Source organism: Notothenia rossii (genome assembly GCF_949606895.1).
Source record: "Notothenia rossii genome assembly, chromosome: 10".
Taxonomy (NCBI): domain Eukaryota; kingdom Metazoa; phylum Chordata; class Actinopteri; order Perciformes; family Nototheniidae; genus Notothenia; species Notothenia rossii.
Window position 1 is genome coordinate 48,842,733 of NC_136908.1, and position 23,600 is coordinate 48,866,332.

Genomic DNA, 23,600 nt, shown 5'->3' on the forward strand with positions numbered 1-23,600 from the left:
ATAAACAAATATACTTTGCATAGAATATCGTGATTCTCAGTTTTCACAAACGTTCCAAAAGAAATCACAGATTTGTGTACAAATAAGTTATGATGCACATAGTTATGGTATATTAAAGCCCCAGAAAAACCTATTAGTTGTATTAATAGCAGTAACAATTATACTTTCCACACACTGCAAGAAAATGCACAAAGCATTATATTTGGAAAGATACTAAATATGAACCAACACTGAGAAAAAGACTGATATGACAAAACTGACTGTTTCTGATATTGTGTTTAATTGTATATGCAATGTAACTTGACACATGGGCTAAACAAATAAATAATACATTAGAGTTGTTTGAGAGAAATTCAATTAAACTTTTATTAGACGTGTTATTCAAACAGAAAATAAAGCTTGTTTCAGCATCATAAAGTGCAATCCAACATGATTTCAGTGTATGTAAAGAACAAAAGATACTGACTGAGATAACATTTTTACATCACTTATGCAAGACCATGGCTTCATTTATTAAAAGAATGCAATCAAATTGATGCATTACCAAAGATTAAATAGGTTTCTTAAAATAACATTAAGTCATTATTAATTAAACATCTTCCATAAAAAGGATCATTGTCCAGCTTTCAAGTACAATTCTAAAAAGTTACAATTAAAAGGCAATTCCATGATAATGGCACTAAAGTATTCTTAAAACCCCTGAAAATAACATGTATTAACCTGATTAGCCTGGTACAATATTGCACCCTAGCAATTCATATTAGTTTTCATTATTAAAATCTTTAAATAAAGGTCTGTCTTCATCTGTAACAAAAACAATTTAGCGTTCAACCTCATTCAGCTACATTAGTGTTGCATTTCCAGTATTTCCACTAACCACACAGTCTGCTACAGCAACACAGGGAGACAAAAGAGCCTCCCATAATATGGTTATTCTTGATTAAAGTACTCAGCATTAATTCTGCAAACCACAGCTCCATTTCCAAAGCTATTCCAATAACCTATTCAAATACAGTCTCCACAGCAGGACCAAGAAGCACATCAATTATTTCAAAAGCAGTCCAACACTTGCAGCCTGCAAACAGCTGGCTACATCTGGTGTCTGATCGCGCCTAAGGGTCATTTTCTTCAGTAATCCCTTCCGTTTGCACACACTACATTCTACAGTAATACCAGGACAATCCAGCAAAGAGAAGCAAATGCCCTCAGTAAACATTATTCAACTTACAACATTAAATCAGCATCATGATTCTACAGTTCAAAAATGGTTACTCATTTCATTTGACACATAATGGCAAGTGCAACAGATTACTACCCATGTTAAGGCCTCTGATGATAAAGATGGGCTGATAATGGATTATGTATGGACTCGTGCAAACTATTCACAACTATAATTAAGCTTTTGACTTAAAATGCGATTTTCATCAGATAGATAATGCATCTATTGCTACAAAAATGTAGCCAATGTGGGATAAAAAAACGTGATGCAATATTTGCAAATAAAACCAATATTGTAGGCCTCTTGAGAATTTAAGGAATGTATGGAAGCTTTTGATTGGTTTTGGTACACATTATAAAATTATTATCATTCTTCAGTGTAAGCGCTGTCCCACTACAAACTAGGGTTGTGAAGTGCACCTGGGAATTCAAACCAATAACCCTCCAGCTGTGCTTTTTAGAAGGTGCTGGAAAGATGCTGGAGGAAGACCACGGGGTGATGTTTTTCAAACTCTTTGAGCAGCCTCCTCCTCTCTTTGACGGGAATGGTTTTGCTCGAGGCAATATCATGAAGAAGTTGTTTTAGGCTGTGCAGAGTGGTAGCCTCTCGCTGATCCTCGTACTCCTCTGGCGTCACCTGCTGGCAGAATGTGAACGCTGCAACACACAGAGGGGGTTGTTTTCCACGTACAATTAGAAAATGTATTTGGGTTATTTCATGTGATGTTAGAAGGTGTATTGTTAGCAAGAGTGTGCACATTTATTTAAAGTTGTATTTGACTTACTGGCAATTGAGTCAGGATCTTGGCCCTGCTGCATCGTCCTCAGTGTTCTCCTCACAGATTCAACAAGGGACTTAGGAGTCTGTATTCATTAAGGGGAGAAAGGATCATTAAAATGATGTTGAAACAAATGTGAGTAGTTTTTCAACTTTATTCAATTACATCAGAAAAGCATGTTAGTGATAACTGATCAAAACATGAACGTGTACCCTGATGAGCTCAGTGCAATTGTCCATGAGGAACAGCACCAGGGTTTCGCTTTGGCATCGAGTCAGTTCAAGATTCTGGACGATTGCTCTCTGAAAGGTGCGGCACACCAAGGCCCTGTTATCGATCTTAAAGGAAACATATTACAAAGGAAACGGTGATTCAAACACATTTTCCACTGATTCAATGGTGGATATAATACTACAAAATAAAGTTTGGATTAAAACAAAAAAAAGCAGTTGATCAATGTATAAAAAATGACCTGTTTCTGCAGACGGCAGGCATCTGGGTGCGCTGCTGTGGCCATAAAGGTGAGTAGTCTCCGGAGCTCGTCTCTGACGCTCGTCTCTAGCAGCCGAAAACACAGCTGAGATGCTTGGATGGCATCCTGCACCTTCCCCTCATCTGGAGAGACACAAGACATGGTGAGGACAGGGGACGTCAAATATCAATTATCTCTACGACGGATTCATCTTAATGGACGGACACAAAAAAAAAATCAGTTCACAATCCCATAAACCATTAAATCAGTGTAAAGTCTCACCCAGCAGTTTCAGAATTGCAGCATGTATGTCCAGGTAGCGTCCTGAGAGGAGTGGATATTTTTCCTGTCCACTGTAGTACTTGGCAATGGTGTCAAAGAGCAGTTTCTTTTGGCTGGCCACGTGCTCCGCCTGGTCGTCTTCTGAGAAGGTGCCACCTTGTTGGCTGAGCTGTTCCCCAGCAACCACAATCAGCTGATCTGGAAACAGCTCTAAGCAGTCTGCTGCTGCCGACAGCCAACCATCCAACCTGTCAGCCATGAAAGAGAAGAGGTTTTTACTGTGGAATTCAATGTATGGAGACATTTCTAGACTGGTTTGAAGTTCAAACACAAATCAATTCAAGAAGCTGTACAAAATCATATATTTTTTAAGAGTTAGGGTTGGTACAATAAACATGTGGTAATTGTTGGATTTATCTTTGATTGACTTTGGGTTGTACATAAAAGCAATGGTGTAGTAAAATATTTAAGTAATGGAGAAAGGTATACGTCTTTCTACTCCTGTTTGATTATGTAATATTTAGTTTTTTTTATATTGTTTATGAGAATTTCTTGTTGATTTCATTTGTATAATTGTTCCGTTAATTATTTGAAAGAGATTGAAAAAGTAAAAATCTCAGTAGATTTATTTTTGTATGTCTACTTTGCAAAATAATCCTGCAGTATTGATGGGAGCACTGACTGGGGCAGGTGCAGGCTGTCAGGCAGCTCTCGGTCCAGGAAAGTGTTGGAGATGACCAGGTCCTGTGAAGCCAGAGGAGCTCTGCAGGCCTTCAGCTGACCTCTGGCAGGAGAGGTCAGGATGCAGTCCAGCATGGGCAGCTCTACGATCTGCAGCAGCTGCAGCAGAGTCTGCTGCTTCCAGACCTCATCCACCACTACGGAAGAAGGAAAGAGGTACAAATATAAGGAAAAAAAGAATATTGGTCATCCATAAACTGTCATAGGCTGTTGTTCTCCATACTACTGAAGAAAGAGAACTCTATCTTACCAGCTTTGGACAGAAAAGCAGCAGCAGTGCAAGTTGTTTTTAAAGATGGAGATGAGGCTGGTCGCAGGTTGATGTTCCTCAGCAGCCTCTCCACCCTCCGATCTAATGGTCCCACAGCGAGGGGATTACAGATCGTCCGCACCTCATTCAGCCTTCTGCAACAACAAAAAGCATGATGGAGCTAAATACAGGGTTCCCACACATTTGAATGGTCACAGGTTTAACATTTGTTATGACTTCTCAAGGACCAATAATACAACTTTCACGACAATTCACAGCGTATGAGTACACATATACAAAGAGAATTGCATATTGCACTTACAATGTTTATTATTCTATTAAAACATTTAGACAATTTTTTTGATCTCTAAGGAGAACTAATATTTCCACAGGTTTGAAATTCTAATTTCTAGCTTTTTCATGATGGTGGGAACCCTATTTTTAACCACTCACTTAGGTCTATTTAGAGAAGCTGAACCTTGATATAAAAAGTAAGGATCTTTTGGGTATGTCTGTCAATAATGTCAAACACTATTGAATTGAATAGTTAATTATGAAGTTGTTTAACTTCTAAAGGGATTATTTACTCGCCTTCAATGCTTCATTTTTAGGAAAGAACCTGGCAAATACATCATAAAACATATAATAAAATCAAAGAAGCTGTCAATGCTGCCAATATATCAATATCAATAGCAAAAATGGCTTCTACACTACAGGACAGGGAATTGAAAGTAAAGCCTACCTGTAACTCTTCTTCCTCTTTAGCCCCTGTTCCTCTGGAGGCATGTTTTCTGTGTCACTATTGCACTCCTTCATGGCAGAATTGGGTGACACTTTATATTCCAGAAAACGGTAAAGGCTGCAGCTGCTGTCCTCAAAGGTCACTTCTTTGTCCCTGCGAAACAGCTTGGTTCCCACTGGTTCGAACACCTTGGCCTCCATCAGAGCCTGGCACAGTCGAGCAGCTTTGAGGCGAGACACTTCACTCGTGCAAAACACCACATTCTGCATCAGATAGCTGAGGACGGCATCCACAGCGTCTGAGCCCGTGAAACATTCGGCATGAACGCGCAGATGCCTTCTACAGCGGCGCACCTCCACCTGAGTCTGCAGGGCCCGGATGATGTTGTGCCACAGCTGGGTGGCCCCGAAAGGCCCTGAGAAGCCTGTTAGCAGACAGAGGGTTAGAGGAAAAGGGGACAAAACAGCTTGAAAAACAATTACAATTTACTCATAACCATGTTCTGTGTCAAACTAAAGGTGAACATGAAGAGCAAACACTGGATTGGGGGAAATAAGATATGTAACAAGGTAATGACATAAGAAATAATGACCATTACTCAAAGTTTGCTTACTTTAAAAATGAAGGTAGACCAGTAAATGCTGTAACATTAACAGTAGTTTGTACTGGCATATTCATTGTTGTTTTATTGGTAAACAGTAGTGTTACAATAGTGTAGTAGAAGATTTACTCAAGTACTCTATGTGCAAAGTTTAGGCGCTTTTACTTTACTAAAGTATTTCTAGAGGGAAATCTTTTAATTGTCTCGACATTAATCTGACAGCTACAAATATTTCATTTACAAATTACAATTTAATGTTTTCAAAATATATAATGAGCTAATAAAAGCAGATACTTTTGTTTTAGATTTAAGAATTACAACAGTTACTTACCGTAATAACAATATCATAACATGGTAATATGTTTACCTACTTTTTTTAAAGTACGTAAAGCAGTCACACTTTTTCGAACAACCATCTTGCTACACTTCGCTAAAGCTACTTTTAAAAACAGGACAAAAACTTCTGTGCACCATATGCTGACACCTTATGCAATGTCCCTGAACTATTATCCATTATACAATTTACCAAATCTATTTGTACATAATGGAAGGCTGACAACACGACCGTTGGGTTATTATGTCAATACTGCACAGCGACTTTGCATTTCTTATACACGGCTGTGCTGGTTTGTGTGGTTGTATTAATATAAAGGTAGAGTTATAGCTATATGCAAACGTATTAAGCGTAAGTGCTAAAATCTTACCATGCTGTATATTTTCACGAAAGCTTCTTGTTTGGCTGTTCAACCTTCTGAAACGAGGAGTCAAATCGACCGCCATCACCAGAAATGCGTGACGTAATACGTTTGAGAAAGACGACGGGGCACGTTCTTCTTCTTCGTCGGTTTTTGGCGGATTACAAACAACTTTAAGGTGCATACCGCCACCTACTGTACATGAGTGTCAATCATCATATCATTCCATCTCATGGACGTATATCTATGATCTAATCAAAAATGAAAAAATAAACAAAAAACGTAAAATAAACTAAACAAAACAACAATCTATGATATATTCTAACCTAATGTTAAATTATTTTTCCTACCCCAGTTTCACTCAGCAAACAGTAAACAGTGCCTTGTAGCTCTTACTCCCTCCCTCTCCTTTTGTTCTCAGAATACCAACCACATTCCACTCCCTCTCTGCCTTTAAAACGTTATCCTTTAGTTTTTCTCTTTCAGCTTTATAGATGTCACAATGTAACAAGATACGTTCTACATTTTTCTTTAACTCCACAGTTCCCACTTGTCACTGTCACTTTTCCCCATGCTATACAGCGTACCATTCAATGCTGTGTGATTTATTCTGAGTCTAGCTATTATGATTTCCTCCCTTCTTTTTCTTTGTTTATAAATATTAACTCCAACATCCAATACTCTCTTCCTTGTTCTTAGAACCATCTGTGTAAATGTTGAGGTAATTGTAGTACTCCTTCAGGTACATACTCGTTTTAATTCCCACTTCATTTATTTGCCACTCTTTTTTCCTTTCTATGATACTCATATTAGCTTCTGGGAAAAGCCATGGGGGAACACTGCTAAATGGGCTTGCTTTGGCAAACGTGATGGTCTTCACTCCATTATGTCCTCGTTCTCTCCTTACTCGTCCAGCCAAACCCACCCTGGAACTTTGCATATTGCCAGCAATCCTGCAGTATTCTGTTTGTAATATTTTCCTCTCCACTTCCTTGTAGTCTGACCCAGTATGATAGAGCAAGTTTCTCTCTTCTGATCTCCAGAGGTGTCTCTCCTGCTTCTATCAGAACTGCATTAATTGGGGATGACTTTATCGCTCCAATACACAGCCGCAATGCTTTATATTGTATTCTATCAATTTTTAAAAGAGATTTTTTTGCTGCTGCTCCATACACTATACAGTCTATTGTGGACCTCATAATTAATCTGTAAATGTCTATTAATGCTTGTTTGTCTGCGCCCCACTTGCATCCAGCTACTGCTCGCAATAAATGTAATACTTTTTTGCATTTTGTTTCCACTTGATTAATATGCATTTTCCATGTGTATTTGCTATCAAACCACAGTAGGTATTTGAACTCATTCACCTTTGTCATTGGACGATCATATAGTGTTAGCTGTTGGCCATCAATCTTGCGTTTATTTGTAAATACCATGTAGCATAGCATGACTTGCTTTCTGACATCTTGAATCCCCAGTTATATTACCACCTCTCCACTTTTTTAATTGCTCTAGCAAGCTATATTCTCCATTACGTATGCGGCATTTCTTCCCCTCATCCAAATAGCTACGGACAGCGTTGAAAACGACGGCGCACGTTTCTTGTTTCTGTGTCACGTGGTTTGCCACTATTGCTGCCGCTCCCATACCATACTTTACATTATTAAAAATACATAACCTATTTGATCAAACATAAGCTATCTTAAGTTATAGAACATATATCAAATATTTGATAAAATACTTAAATTCAAGTACTTGACATTCAAGATAATGACATGGTCATCCAGGCAAGGGCAAGGCCTACCATTGAAATGATGGGTCAAAATAGAGAAATTGTCAACTAGGTTACCTGTCAACTAAGTTACCCACTGTAGTAACTGTAGTAACTTAGTTGACAGGTAACCTAGTGTTTGTATGACGTAGACATCATTACACATCATTATCAATTGATGTTTGCACTTCTGCCTTGAAATGAACATAGTGCTGATGGTTAATAATGTGTCCAGTCAACTATGTTATTTGCGTAAAATGTTTGACTCATTGTCAACGATGTAGCACCTCATTTTTTCAAATTTTAAATATCTAAAATAGTGCTTCTGATATCCCATAGTATAATGTACATCTACACAGGTTGGAGTTTCACATGACATCTCTTTAAAAATCAAAATGACCTGTATGGTAGTTTTATAATAAAAAATATCCCTATCCTTAATAATAGTGCTGAACATATCACATGAAAAAACAAAACTTTAATACAATTATTTTTTTAACTTTTTTAAATCATTGGATATATGGTAGAATAGACTTAAGAGCCTTTCAAATTGGATTTTACTTGAAGTGCAGGACTTAATCAAATGATTGTAATGACATTAAGTTTGTCCGTAACATATACAAACTGAGTAGTGAAAACATCCTTTCCCTTAAAATAAAATAAAAAAATGTTTAAACTTTGCAACTAGTGGATATGTTACACTAAAGAATATACTAACTTGAACCACTGATTGTTCTATTGAGAAAGAACACTTTTTTGTACTGTTTTGTTGATTTGAAATGTACCCTAAATTATAGAATCAGATACAATTTAACAAAAAACCTTCTGTTCTTTCAACGATTGTTTGCCTTATCCAGCCTAACATTTCCCCGTAAACCCTAAGAATCCAATATGCACACAGTAGAAATTCTTTCTTGTAATATACAGGACTGTCTCAGAAAATTAGAATATTGTGATAAAGTTCTTTATTTTCTGTAATGCAATTAAAAAAACAAAAATGTCATACATTCTGGATTCATTACAAATCAACTGAAATATTGCAAGCCTTTTATTATTTTAATATTGCTGATTATGGCATACAGCTTAAGAAAACTCAAATATCCTATCTCTAAATATTAGAATATCATGAAAAAGTATACTAGTAGGGTGTTCAACGAATCACTTGAATCGTCTAATTAACTCGAAACACCTGCAAGGGTTTCCTGAGCCTTGAAAAACACTCAGCTTGGTTCAGTAAACTAAATCACAAGTATGGGGAAGACTGCTGATCTGACTGCTGTCCAGAGGACCGTCATTGACACCCTCCATCAGGAGGGTAAGACACAAAAAGAAATTTCTCAAAGAGCAAGCTGTTCACAGAGTGCAGTTTCAAAGCACATCCACAAAAAGTCTGTTGGAAGGGGGAAATGTGGCAGGAAACGCTGCACAACCAAGAGAGATGACCGCAGCCTTAACAGCATTGTGAAGAAGAGTCGCTTCCAGAATTTGGGGGAGCTTCAAAGACAGTGGACTGAAGCTGGAGTCCAGGTATCAAAAGTCACTGTTCACAGACGTGTCCGGGAAATGGGCTACAATAGCCGTATTCCCATGGTCAAGCCACTTCTGAACTCAAGACAACGGAAGAGGCGTCTGACTTGGGCTAAGGAAAAGAAGCACTGGACAGTTGCACAGTGGTCCAAAGTCCTCTTTTCAGACGAAAGCAAGTTTTGTATTTCATTTGGAAGTCAAGGCGCCAGAGTCTGGAGAAAGGCTGGAGAGGAGCAAAATCCAAGTTGCTTGAAATCCAGTGTGAAGTTCCCACAGTCAGCGATGGTTTGGGGAGCCATGTCAGCTGCTGGTGTTGGTCCACTGTGTTTCATCAAGCCCAGAGTAAATGCAGCTGTGTACCAAGAGATTTTAGAGCACTACATGCTTCCGTCTGCTGAAAAGCTCTATGGAGATGAGGAATTCATTTTCCAGCATGATCTGGCACCTGCCCACAGTGCCAAAACCACCAGTAACTGGTGTACTGACCATGGCATTACTGTCCTCAATTGGCCTGCAAATTCCCCTGACCTGAACCCCATAGAGAATATGTGGGGTATTGTGAAGAAGAAGCTGAAAGACACCAGACCCAACAATGCTAATGAGCTAAAGGCCGCTATTGAAGCATCCTGGGCATCCATAACACCTCAGCAATGCCACAGGCTGATTGCCTCCATGCCACGCCGCATTGATGCAGTAATCCGTGCAAAAGGATTCCCAACCAAGTACTGAGTGCATTAATGGACATTTTCAAATGTTTGATTGTGTTTTGCTGTTATAAATCTTTTTTTTTTACTTGGTCTGAGGAACTATTCTAATTTTTTGAGATAGGATTTTTGAGTTTTCTTAAGCTGTATGCCATAATCAGCAATATTAAAATAATAAAAGGCTTGCAATATTTCAGTTGATTTGTAATGAATCCAGAATGTATGACATTTTTGTTTTTTTAATTGCATTACAGAAAATAAAGAACTTTATCACAATATTCTAATTTTCTGAGACAGTCCTGTATAATGACTGGATTTTTATGTTATCATATTGTGCCTGGTGTGATCTAATTTCCTTCATAATAATTGTACAAATTGAATTAACAACGACTCTACAGAAACCTTGTTAAACATGCCACAAGGTGTCATTAATGTTTGCATTATCTGATAACTCCATTGTTACCACCGTCGAATAAAAAAAGCCCTTTGGATTTTGAACTTAACTTAAACATATCCTCTAATGGTGTGTGTGCATGAATTGTATGATGTAATGTGTGTGTGTTATGTTATCTTATTTGCCAGTTCCAAAGACACATTTCCATTATATATATAATGGACAATATAATATTCTGAATCTGAGTCTGAAATGTGTCTCTATTAAGAAATAGGTCATTTTTAAGCATGTTTACCTATATTTAAGTCACGTACAAATGTGTAGTTGTCAATTGAGGTACATTTTTCTCTGTAAAGGCAGCTACATGTTTCTCAATGATGACAGACTTGTTCTCTCAGCAACACAACACATGCTCACTCCCAACTCGGCCTATGTTGAGAATGTGTTGGTTCTCTCCCTGTTTAAAACCAGGAATGTATTCACAGGAAGCAACCAATAAACTGTGATTTATAGCTACCATAGATATGTTATCATCAAAAATGTTTTGTTTATGAGAAGCATTGAACGGAAAGATTTTACCAGCATTTAATCTGCTTGTTGTCATGTGGCATCTGAGTGGGCAACATTGAACAATTACAATTACCTCCAGAGAGGCTCTGCAAGGTCTGCAAGTTTTGACAAATAAAGAAAAAAGAGAATAAAACATCATAATAATTTTACAATCAGACATCATCAACTTAAACATACCACTCACTCAGTATGAAGAAGGACAGTCATTTGAATGCATATAAATATTTATATAAAAACACATCCTGTTGCTTCACTACTTCTCTCTAGTGGCTTCCAGCAATACAACTGTTCACTCCATCTCTACCATATACCAGCCACATCAAATAGTTTTATTAATGTTATAACAATTCTTAACCAAAATGTAATGACTTCCCTTGAGGTATATTTACTTTCAAATGTGGGGCGAGTCCAAAAGACAACAATGTAGAAACACATCTTGTAAAAATATACTTAGTAATTACAATAGGCCTACCCAAACTTTTTTTAATTTTATCATCGGTGTCGGAAACGTTTAAAATACATTTCAATACTTTAGATGCCGCAAAAAGAAGCCTTCAAAATAATGTTTAGTTCGGTTCAATTGGTTGTTCATCTTTCAAAAACAAACTTCCCTCTGTCACTGAGGTCACATCCGTAAACAAGACGTCCTCTCCTGAAACAGAGCGGAGCGTACCATTTATACCAAGGGCGATAGAGTATAATATTGTATTATATTGCCTTTACTGGGCTAAAATATGTATATTTCATTTTTAAAATACTTCTGTTTTATTTCACATACTCCAATGTGTACTCAAAATCCGTTTATTGCCATTATTTGGCGGTTGATCACCCCTGTGTGAGTAATAGATTCGCCTATTTGTCCTTAGGGCCAGCTGGGGAAACTACAGCCCTTTAAACGAAGAGACGAGCATTACAGTACGAGGTCGACGAATCTTCCCTTCAGAGTTGAGCTATTTTAGGTACCAGTCTCTCTTTCTGGAGACTTGAATGAGGTAAAAGTCGCTTTTTTAAAATGTTACTGTATTTTAAACCGAGAATCACTCGGCTGGTGTTGTTGACAACTTTTACGTCCATTTTTACTTTACGTTTGGGTTTGTTGTGGGTCGGAAACTTTGGTACAGTTGTCGAAGCTTCCAATTGGCACGAACGCTAATGTCAAAGAATGGCTGCCATGCGAAAGGACCAATTTCATGACTTATTTGTCTGTTATAGACACAGTGGTTGGTCAAATAACAAATACGGTGAACACTGCCTAAATGTCAACAGCATAATGTCTTTATTTCGACAGTTTTTGTTAGGGTTCATGCGTGGACATATAAATAACATTTTCGATGTGAAATGTGCATGAAGTTCTTGTTTTGGTCTGCTGCTCAGATCACGTGTACCCACTGCTCAGGCGTGTTTGGATGTTTTTTTTCTCCGAATGGTGAGAGACAGGGAGCTGCAGCCAATAACGAGAGTCCCCGTGTGGTTAGCCCCGTCCCCCTGCTCCTGTGCTTTGTTTACATTACACTGCGGTCGAATCTGATCCAAGAACACTCTTTGTCTCTGCAGCACTTACTGTAACAATATGTACCCTTTATATGGACCTCACATTGCATTCTTCTAAAAACCTGAGGCTATAGGATATTGACATTATGTATTGTGAATAGCTCATTGCATTCCAGTGCTGTATCTTACAATCTACAATAAAGGTATTGATTGTCATATCAGATAGTTAAGAAATTAAACTATTGGACTTATTTTTGCAATTTTTTTCAGGGGACACGATTCCAGCTTCTTAAATGTGAATATTTTCTGGTTTCTTTACTTCACCATGACAGTAAACTGAATTTCTTTGTCTTTTGGAGCAATATATCGATTGTTTAATCTTTGTCAAATTTGTCATCATTGTCAAACATTTTATAGACAAGCGGCTAGTTGATTTTAATGATCAAAAACATCATTAGTTGCAGCCCCACTCTACAATAAACTGTAAAGACCTATTTTAAATCATTATTTGTTTTTTGTTATGTCAATACATGTCACATGTCGGATCTTGTTATCTTGTTTTTTGCATACTGCAACATTTGACCTAACATTCAGACTTCATTAAGAGGAGTTCTTGTGATGAAGCAGCAGATGACTGAGTAGATCTAATCTGTAATCAGTTTCCAGAACTGTACTGCTCCCATCTCTCTCCTATAATCTCTGAAAATTAGCCTTCTTTGTTGCCGTGACCTAGCTGTCGAGTCTAGCAGATGATGTAACGAAGGAAGTCACACACCCCTCACCCCTTGAGCTATCTTTAAACTAAAAGAGCAGCGAGGGAGTGTGTGTTCATTTTTGGCAGCAGATAACTGAGACCAGGGACAGGAACACCCAATGGTCACTCTGCCAGCAGTGGATGTCCTAAACAGTGCTAGCAGATTAGAACATGAACAGGCCTTCTTCAGTAAAGGTGTGACAGTAATCAAGGTGAATTCATACAATTTGTGTTATAATGGTACAAACATGTACATAACTTCCAGGATACAGATGGGTTTTAGCTCATATTGGTCTGAAAAAAAGTTGCTTTCTTTGTTTTGTTAATGTATGTATATTTAGCGTGGGACAGAGAGGTGGGACAGGTGTAACAGGATCGTGTTGTAGGTTGAGGAGCCCTCTGTTGTCCTGTATTGCCCCTGGAGGAACAAGATCGGCCGAGACAAAGTCTCACTTGTTGCGCTCATTTAAACCTAGGTATGAAAGTGGATCCTGTTTGTGTCCTGACCTTGGGTAGTGTTGTCTCACTCTGTGGCAGTAAACACAACGACTCCCTGCGTCATCATCAGTGATTTTAACAAGATGTTAAATTGTGCAACAAGGCAGCTATCTCTGTTTCCATAGAGACTAGCCCACCGGCAGTTTTTTTGTTTGTTTGCCCGGTTTTTGTTGCAATCTGTTAACTGCTCTGGCAGTTAGGTAAAGGCTTAGTCTGTTGTTTTCTACTCCGTGGACTTATTATTTAGACATTTAGACGTTTTGTTATTGTCTGTTTTGCTATGGAAGATGTTTTTAGTTATTCCCTAAAGCTACCCAGCACAGTTGTAGCAGTTCTTACCCAAACAGGAGTTAATAACACATGTTAGTGACCATTTAATCTATTGAATGCACTTTAGTTTTCCAATATATTTTTACTTTAAATTGGCTTTGTGTCAAAATCAATGTCTTCTTACAGAAACATCTCACACTGTGCAACAGTTTGGCACATTTACCTGTTTTTGGACAACAACAGAAGAAATAATCTGCTTTTGGCCGCTCTGTAAATACTTTTTAGAATGTTTAATTTATTGTGCGGTTTGGTCTTTTCATGGGATGTGTTGCTAATAAGAAAATAAATATCAGCAGACATCAACTGTCAGTGATATTTTACTATTGTATAAATACCAATAGTAGTTTCCAAGCAAAGGGGGAATGATTAACCTGTTCCTGTGCTGCTGTGAAAATTCTACTCATTAACTTGTGACTTGCTGAACCAGTTCAATTAGAAGAAGCGTTCAGAAATCACAGTTGTAGTCAACAAGCTAGGTCATGTTACTGATTTCTCATGTGCAGCTGTAACCCAAGATGCCTCTCAATGATGAGCGACCTGCTTCCACATCCGACGGAGAGCAGCAGGACGTGGAGTCGTCATCAGAGCGCAGCGACAGCGTGACCTCAGCCAGCTCCCGGGAGAGCTTCACCAGCGACGGCTCCAGCAAACACTGCACTCCCTCCTGTGAGTTCACCCCTCAGACTCTGACGTACTGATTTCATTCCTGGGTGCAGTCATCTTTTTCTCAGGAAAGGCACTCTGGTTTGTTTGGTGTCAGGCTAAACTTTGAGACTGAGTATTATTGATTCTGCTGACAATATTTCAAGACTTCAAAGATTCAAGATTCAAAGGCTTTATTGTCACATGCACAGTAGCTAAAGTGTAGATATGGCAATGGAAATCTTAAGTCCCAGGCTCCCCTTACAATGCAACATAAATATATATGACATAAACAATAAAACAAATTAGAAAAACTATAAAAATAGTGCAAGAAGAAACGGAGTAGAATAAAAATGTGCAAGACCAATGTGCAATTAATGCAGATGAAGTAAACTAAATAAATACAAATAGCTAAATGTTGTTAGTAACAAGTACATGTAAATAGATTAAGATAAACAAGAACAGAATGAAAAGTTAGATACGGCACAGTGAAATGTAGTACTCTTCCAATGGCTTCCAATGAAGGTGACAAAAGCAATTTAAAGCAGAAGTATTTTAGTTTTTTTCTTTTTTTCTTCGAACACAACGGTACATTTGATGTTCCCACTTTTCTGTTTCAGCTCTTAATTGTCTATTTAGTAAGGTTGTTCAATATTTGTTTATCACAGCAAGCCCACCCAAAACCTTAACTCTGGATGAAGTGATGGAGTCTGCCAGAGACCTGTCCAGTCTCCGCCTCGCTCATGAGATCGCCGTGAACCAAGACTTCCACGTGGAACCACAAAGCCTCCCTGAGGGCAGGTATGAAACGTTGTTTGGATCTTGATCATCTTTTGTGGATTATTAATGAACCTAAATACCAATCTGTTAACCAATCGGTTAAGCTTTACAAAAACAATTCACATGAACTAGATCACTAATTACATTAGGCTTGATGTCATTTTTACAATATAATAGCTTATCTGCTCATAACTAGAATGACTAGCAACTGTAAAACCACCTTAAAATGTTAATCAGCTACTTCAAAATTAAAAACATATTAATGTGTTCAGTTTCAGTTAAAGACAAGAGGTGGAATTACTCAAAATAAATTATCTTAATTGTTTAATCTGCATGTTTAATGAATTAAAGTACCTTTTTTATTTGTCTAAATAAACAATATTGTAGAAATGATATAGAGACACTAACTTTTGATCAAACATATTCAATATAATAAGAATTGGATGGCATTTTATAGTAAAGAGCCCATTGACCCGTACACCTTGTGTTACCATTTCTACTGTATTCACCAACATCTGCCCATCTGTGTTTATGTTAATCTTTAACACAGCACTGAAATAAACAGAACAGTGAAGTGGACAGAGACATTCAGAGGGGGGAAGGGGAGGAGACGAGAGGAAAAGAGAATCATTTATTTAGTGGAAGTGCAAAGAAAGGGACAGCGGAAGTTATGATAATATCAATAATAAGGCAGAAGTTAAGAAATACTTTCGATACTTAATAAAGGAGGGTTTTTTTATTTTAAAAAAAATGACCTAAACCAGTTATTCAGTATTTTGGCACAATCCCCACCCTGATAACAACACTGACCTTTTCTCCTTCAATGCCCATTTCATGAATGGCCATTTTTTCATGACAGATTACATTCTCAGCCAAACTAAATCCTCCGTTTCTTTTTTCAAGTCTTACTAAGCTAGTTAGAGATACTCTCCACAAGGCCTTCTGGGACATCCTGGCGTCCGAGCTGACCGACGACCCTCCTGAGTATGGGCAGGCCATCAGATTATTGGCGGAGATCAGAGAGGTCAGCACACACAATGAGATGTTTACAGCTTCACTGTAAGATTGATTCTCGCCGAGTTTCCCGACATTTATCCACAGCGCCCTCTCCCATGTTGAAGATAGTTTTGTATCTGCTTCTCTTCATCTCTATCACCTCCTTTGTGGCTACTATATGTAGAAAAACAGTCACCAATCGAGTAACATTACTGATCAGATGTAAGACTTATTATGATTTTTGCCTCTGGACAGATTGTATTGTCCTTTCTTAATCCGGGGGCCAATCGGATGCGGACACAGATCATGGAGGTGCTGGACATGGACCTGATTCGTCAGCAGGCTGACAATAATGCTGTAGACATCCAGGGGCTCGCCTCCTACATTATCTCCACCATGGGCAAGTTGTGTTGTCCCATTAGGGATGAGGAGATCAAGAAGCTCAGCCAAAACTCAGATAACATGGTGACAATGTTCAGGTAAGCACACATTAAAGCTTTTAGAGACATTGTGACCAAAGATAGATTTTTCTGTAATGCATGTTTTACCTATGTTGCTATTTTTAAAAGCAAGTCCATCACAGAGGCTCTTATTTTTGACACATCAGGGAGATCTTCAGACTGCTGGACCTGATGAAGACTGATTTAATCAACTATGAAGTCGATTCTCTGAGGCTTTTGCTGCAGAGGCACGGTGCGGAATGTGAGAGGGAAATGTTTCAGAGCGTTCTGGACAAAACCCCCAGTGAGTGAACAAGGGACGACTTTTTCTACAGCTTTAAATACTGTCTGTAAAGTCTGTTTTATCATTTCTGTTGCAACACAATTCATCACGTTTTAGAAAATATCAGATTTTAATGTGAGAAACATAAAGTTGGATATTATATAAGTGGAATAAACACAAGACTTTCTTATTATTGACAGAAGAACCATCTCCTAAATCTGCATGATTTTTTTGACTACTTTAGGTGCTTTGAATCACACCACCTCGTGGCTCAAGTCCGCCCTGGAGGAGCTGACGAACAACATCCGAGAAGAACAGACTCACAGTCAGGGGAAGGGCCAGCTGGTCCCCGGGCCCTTCCAGGCCCTCAACATTGCATTCCTCCACATCCTAACATGGGAGAACGATAAGAACCCGCTGCCTGAGGTGAGAGTGATCTGAAGTTGTTTATGTATCTTGTGTTTTGAAGATACAATACAATTTCTGTTTTGTGGGTTGTTGCATGTTGTGAGTAGTTTTTGTCTTAATATAAACATGCTTATAACCAGAATCAGAATTCCTTTGTTAGTCCTGCAGTGTGGAAATGTACAGTGTTACAGCAAAAATGGCTAGACCCTCCAGAAAAACGCGGGCAAAAATCCTTGATTATGCGATTAAACATTCAGGGTTTTTATGTGATTTTATGCGGTGAAATTGCGGGAAGTTGCGAAAAAGAATATATTTTATTTTTTAAATATTGGGCTGTCTTATTTATTCTCTCTCACACACAACCTGCCACTAACGTTAAACCCCTTTCCTATTCAATTAAACACATTCAATGTTTATTTATTGTAAAAGCAATTGGGCTATTTTAATCACACACACACACACACACACACACACACACACACACACACACACACACACACACACACACACACACACACACACACACACACACACACACACACACACACACACACACACACACACACACACACACACACACACACACACACACACACACACACACACACACTATGCCTCCTACCTTTAACCTTGTGTGTGCAATTATACAGAAACACACATGCAGAATGTTTGTCTCTCTTCCATTTTAAAGAGAAGCCAGAGATAAAAAGAGTAAAAGGCCAATATATTGTTGTCCACTGCACACTTCAAAGTCTTGGAAGATTTCTCACATGTGTCTTTAATGTGCCTCATTCTGTTTTCATTTACTCGTTCGTTATCTGACCAGCTTCAATCTTGTAGGCTACTCACTTCGTTTCTTGTAGCCCTCGAAAGGGTTTTGGAGGTTGATGCCTCGGTGAACGTGAGTTGTTTGGCTTTCTTGTCTGCAGCAGCAGAAAGCATTTTCGAATGTTTGAATGAATCAAAGTGGGTCGTAAGCGTCGATTTTCTCTTATGCTCCAACCATAGACGGCTCCAACACACAGTTGGACGGGGTGCAGAATAGTTTCCCCCCACGTTCGTGAAAGACATCGGGGTACTGCTTTGCCCGGTCTTTAGCAGAAATGTTCGTCGGTAAATGAAATGGATCAGATTTTTCATCTTGGTGTTTTCTCTATCGTGTGAGTTCCACACGTTCACTCTACGGTGTTGTTTACCTTCTGTGATGCGCGAGCTGATGACGTCGCGTCATCATCATCACTACTTCACGGCAAGACGAGTTAACTTTTTTTTTTCTCAACTTTGTGTGGAAAAATGCGGGGATTATGCGGCCTTTTGATAAATATGCGGCCTTTTAAAAATCTTAAATTCTGCGATCGCAGAATCGCGTTTTTCTGGAGGGTCTAAATGGCATAGCAGGTAAAAGAGGCATGCAATAATAAAGACTGAGCTCACTTATGAATATAGGTAGAAAAACACATTTGTAGTAAAATTGAAATTAGTACACATCCATGGCTAAAAATGAGTAGCAGCAATTTAAAAACACGAAGTTACATAAGTATCATATTGTGTTGAGACATTTGAGAATGTGATTGTATTGCACAATCAGTGTACAAAAGTGGTGGGGACACAAACAACTTAGATGTTTATATATAAGCTTATACTGCTTTTTTAAGCACGTAAACAAATAGCTGTAGGCTATCCATGTTTCCGATAGATAAAGAGAGAGAGAGAGAGGGGGTGGGGGGTATTTTTTGCATACTGTCGGAAGCCTTGAATAAAGAGCACGGAGCAACACTGTGAGCGCATACATTTATGTACACAGCGTGGGGATGTCGTATTGTAATGCACCTTAATACATGCAGTAAAGGGCACCATCACAAAGCAATACTTATAAGGAAAACACAGACACTCATCACCAAGGTCACAATATCAATCGATCCAGCAGAGCAATAGGCTATAGGCAAAGCACAGAAAATCAACAAAAGATATGACATCAAATGAACTTACCAAAGCTGCAGTAGAGGTTCACTTCATTCATTTTCTTTCCTTTTACAGATTTTAATCGCTATAAGCTGCGCCCTCTCGTCTCCTCTTCACAACTACACTTTTCGCAGCACACATACTTACATCCAATCAGTTCTTAATTATGAGATGACGTTTTGGTGGGGTTGCCAGCACTTTTCCCCACTGGTGATAATTTCTTTGCCGTGTAGTTTTTACAGCACCCATTCATTTTGACAGCAGAGAGAGGGGCTTGATCGGGGCTTGATCGGGGCTGGCTCAACACGGCTCAATAGGCACACTGTAGACACTAATTAGTAGAATGCAGACTAAAACAGCAATGTACAGACCAATCAGATGACTAAACATGATCTTAAAATATATTTTAAGAAATATATTTTTTGCATATTTTTGGAATTATTATTTGAATGACTTTCTGCTGACACTAGGTTGGGCTGTGCCTGCCCCTAATGACGAGTCGCCACTGTGCACAATTCAGGTTTATTGCACAAGGTTGCAACAGTCCGTAATGTGTTATTATAATCTTCTTAAAACACTGTATAATTGTAAATGGAATAAACTCATAAATATTCATAAGGCTTTTTTAGAACAATCATACAAAGCTTTTTTGTCAATCCTCAATTATGACAACAACTATGATTCCCCCTGATTCCGGTCTTTATGCTTAGCTAAGTTTTTCTTCTCATCTAATCTCAGCAAATTAACAAATAAGTGTATTTAAAAAAAAAAAAAAAAATGTCAAACTAATATGAACTTGAATTGTTTTCCTTTCTAGACCTTGATGAATGACGAGATACGTTTGCAAAAGATCCAGCAGCAGCTGCAGCTGATTCAGGCGGTGAACGAGGTGCTGCTCATCATCTTCAGCACCGTCGGGGGGGCAATCCAGGGTCTGCCCCTCCTGTCCGGCCGCCTGAAGAGGATGACCGGTGTGCTGCTGGAGGGGATGCACAGCCCGTCAGTTGTCTTTTTTGTATAACCATGATCTAAGATTATTTTACATGAAAAAAGATCTCTAACCAGAACCTTCCTCATATTCTCTGCAGGGACTTTAACCAGGAGGAGGCACTAGAGGGCGTCAGTGCTCAGATCTGCAGCGAGCTCAACAAGTCTTTGACAGAGAGGAGCTACCCCCCGCTGTCCCCCGCACTGCAGGCCACCCTGACAGGCCAGATTCTCAGCATCACTCAGAAGGACAACCCCATCCGCACTCTCGTTGGTAAGAGAGGATGCTGAGTGATCCAAATTAAAGAGGATTATGCATCAATGTCAAAAATGAATAGTATATTTATATTATGTCATGCAACAGACAGTTTGATACATACTTTTTTATACTCATTAAAACTCACCATTCCTGCCTCGGCCCGCGGCAGATAACTGGATGGCCTACCTGCCTGTCAGCCTTCCATCTCGTGCACAAACTTATCTCGTGCCCTCATTGGTCATGTGCGCGTTTGTGTGTGTTGGAGGAGGGGCTCTGTAAGGAAGTCTGAAGGAAGGGGCAGATTTTTTTCGACTGCGTACTGTCAAATTCTAGCGCACACGAGCTGGTTTCTCCATTCTTACCTACCCTACCTTTAACACATTAACAATTAAACATGCATGCCGTCTAGCAGGCGGTACCACAGCATCAGGAAAAAAAACACCAGACTCAGGATCAGTTTCATCCCACAGGCAATAAGACTATTAAACACCTGAGTTTGCACTATTTTTATTTGTATTGTTGTTTTTTATATAAAAAATGTTATGTCTTGTAATTGCCCTGTTGAGGAACCTGCGATCTAAATTCATACATTACATAACTACACCTGGTTGTGTATATGTTATGACAATGAATCTTGAATGCATCCTCAAGAAGATATTTTTTATTAGCTTTACCAAACATGGATTTCTTCTTTGCATTTCCTAACTGCTTGTTCTTTTTGTTTCCGTGCAGAGGACCGTGTGCAGCAGTACTTCATGGTACTCATCTGTGATCCTAAACCTCAGAGCAAACTTGAACAAGTACCAGTTGGCTTGACTGCTATCAAGCCTGAACTAGCATGTTTGGGAGCAAGGTTCATCTCTCTGGTTAACTACAATATAACAGTTTATGGACCTACCTATGGGGGTATCTTACGGAAGCTGATGTTCAACAGCAGCCCACCACCAGCAAACCCTCCTCAGGACACCGCTCAGGACTCAGTCACCTCTAAATAAAAATAAATCCTAATTTTGAATTATGCTGTCTTAGTGTTTCTTCTGCTTGTGCTCGAGAGCGAAATAAGTGTCCAGGATTTTGCAAAATAAAGAGTTTGTCTGCATGAGTATCTTTGTGTTTGACTTATATATTTTAGTTTTGACTTGAGTTTTGGTTGATAATTTCTCATATGTTTTATTTACTACTTTGACTTATGTACCATGGAAATACTTGTTATATGTTTTTAGTTGCTATGTTTGTTACATATTGACGTACTGTAGTTGTTACAGTATTGCAGTGTTGGTTGTTAGAACCCATCGGGACAGGAGAGATGCTAAAGCAGATGTGTACTTTTATAAAGATTTAACGTGAATATATCGGAAATTGTTTTTCTTTTTTTCTGCCCCCAATTAATATAATAAATGATTATATAAAAAGAAAAAATTTCACCAGTTCTTCATTTATTTGAGGAAAATATGTGTAGATGGGTATCACACAATATATATAAAATGGAAATATGGTTCCATGTTATCTTGAAAGTCGTACATTGTATTATTGCATAATATTTAATCTCGTAAAAACATTGACCTTGTGTGATTGTGTTTTAGCTTTAATGCTGTTCAATTATTACATAGATTCATAAATTAAAATTGACAAAAGTTACATTCAACCATAATAAATAATATTAATGATGTTACATCGGATAATGAATACAAATTAGATTTTTACAATAACAATTGCTGACTAGACTGTTGAGGTAAGATGGGAAGTTATGATCAACAGACATTTTTTTACAGATTATTTTAGATTTACAACGTTTTAATAGAATTTAGACCAAATTCATTTCAAGTAGCTGCTAATTTTGGTTAAAAAATGTAACTACAGTGGTGGAATTTTGCTCCCAGATCTTTTATAATAAATTAGTCGAGCTTTGCAGGTCTGAAAACAAGCCTATTTATTTTAAGCATTATACAGTAAATCTTTCAGGTTGCATTATCAGTTCATCCCTTTTCTGTGGAATAAACAACATGCTCTCATCTCCTGCTGTCACTAGGCAGCAATGCTACCTTTACATGCCGTTCAAAAATCTTGCAATTCATGGGGTTGTAAATTAAATAAACACTTTTTGGATTACCAAGCGTTGTAAAATGAACATGCCGAACACCATTTAGACTGTTTCACAATTTCAGAAAAAAGGTTCTGTAAACAACAGATGGTTAAACTATGTATAGATACAATGAATGGCTAAAGTATCGCGGGGAATACCGGAGACAACACACAAAAGAAAGGAAACCATTATTTCCGAGCAAAGTAGTGGTCCTTTAAGGCAGCATCAGTTTGCCCAGTTACAGTTTAGTGAAATGCATGACCTCATCAGTCACATGGCATAATGTCGCCATTCCATTGGCTGCTTCCCACGGGGGTAGTTGTTTTTGTTGTGAATCAGGAAGCTGTCTTATTTCCTAGCAGGGCGTGTAGTAAAACGTTAACAAGAGGAACTAATAGCCCTTTTACTCACTGAATTTTTCAAAACGTGACGTACACCATATTCAGTTCAACACAGACCCTCATTGGAAAGAAAATAAGATATTTGTAAGTATTGTAGTTACTTTCTTTGTTTCATTTTCCAGCAGCAGGGAATAAACTTGTCTAGGCAAGTACTGAAATGAACACTGTGTGTCAGAGAAACGCAGGTGAGAGATAAGGAGAAGGGTTGCGATAATATAGGCAGTTAGAGCCATGACGTGCAGTTTCGACAGTATATTCCCTTTCGCATTTAGTGACAGACACTGAAGAGCTGTGTAAAAGTGGCTGGGCTCTCTCACTTTGTTGTTGTGGAGGAGACATTATTAACCTGGTAGGTGTGCTATTTGAACGTTGAATGTATTACTTTAGAATGAAATAAACTAAACGCTCTGAAATGCAGAGGTCGGAGAAGTACTCAGATGTTGTACTTCTAAAAGTAGAACAAGTATTGGCATTAAAATATACTGTGCCATGAGGAAAAGTACTAATCGCATATTGACCCATTTAAGAATATATGTTTTG

The 23,600-nt window shown here is 38.4% G+C and overlaps 3 protein-coding genes across 6 annotated transcripts in view; 2 read left to right on the forward strand and 1 right to left on the reverse strand.

Moving 5' to 3' along the window:
* Positions 1-144: 144 nt before the first annotated feature.
* On the reverse strand, positions 145-5,921 carry depdc4 (DEP domain containing 4). Its single transcript, XM_079654514.1, has 9 exons — positions 5,790-5,921; positions 4,485-4,908; positions 3,743-3,897; positions 3,434-3,629; positions 2,752-2,999; positions 2,470-2,612; positions 2,210-2,335; positions 2,004-2,082; positions 145-1,875 (listed from the first exon to the last, which is right to left on the reverse strand). The coding sequence occupies exons 1-9, from the start codon at positions 5,863-5,865 to the stop codon at positions 1,676-1,678; spliced, it is 1,647 nt and encodes a 548-aa protein (XP_079510640.1). The 5' UTR covers positions 5,866-5,921; the 3' UTR covers positions 145-1,675.
* A 5,657-nt stretch (positions 5,922-11,578) lies between these two features.
* On the forward strand, positions 11,579-21,928 carry tcp11l2 (t-complex 11, testis-specific-like 2). The gene is made up of 10 exons (XM_079656362.1): positions 11,579-11,738; positions 14,323-14,485; positions 15,130-15,262; positions 16,145-16,265; positions 16,493-16,716; positions 16,845-16,981; positions 17,205-17,386; positions 20,148-20,329; positions 20,419-20,591; positions 21,309-21,928. Exons 2-10 carry the CDS (start codon positions 14,335-14,337, stop codon positions 21,569-21,571), a joined length of 1,566 nt encoding a protein of 521 aa, XP_079512488.1. The 5' UTR covers positions 11,579-11,738; positions 14,323-14,334; the 3' UTR covers positions 21,572-21,928.
* Positions 21,929-22,986: 1,058 nt separating this feature from the next.
* apaf1 (apoptotic peptidase activating factor 1) overlaps positions 22,987-23,600 on the forward strand; it is a 55,691-nt gene continuing 55,077 nt past the window's right edge. For 2 of the 4 annotated variants that reach the window (XM_079654954.1, XM_079654957.1), the window contains exon 1: positions 22,987-23,143. The gene's annotated coding sequence lies outside the window, so the exon portion shown is untranslated. Of the gene's footprint in view, positions 23,145-23,394; positions 23,410-23,600 lie in introns of those variants that run through there. The other 2 variants (XM_079654955.1, XM_079654956.1) reach the window with 2 other exon arrangements.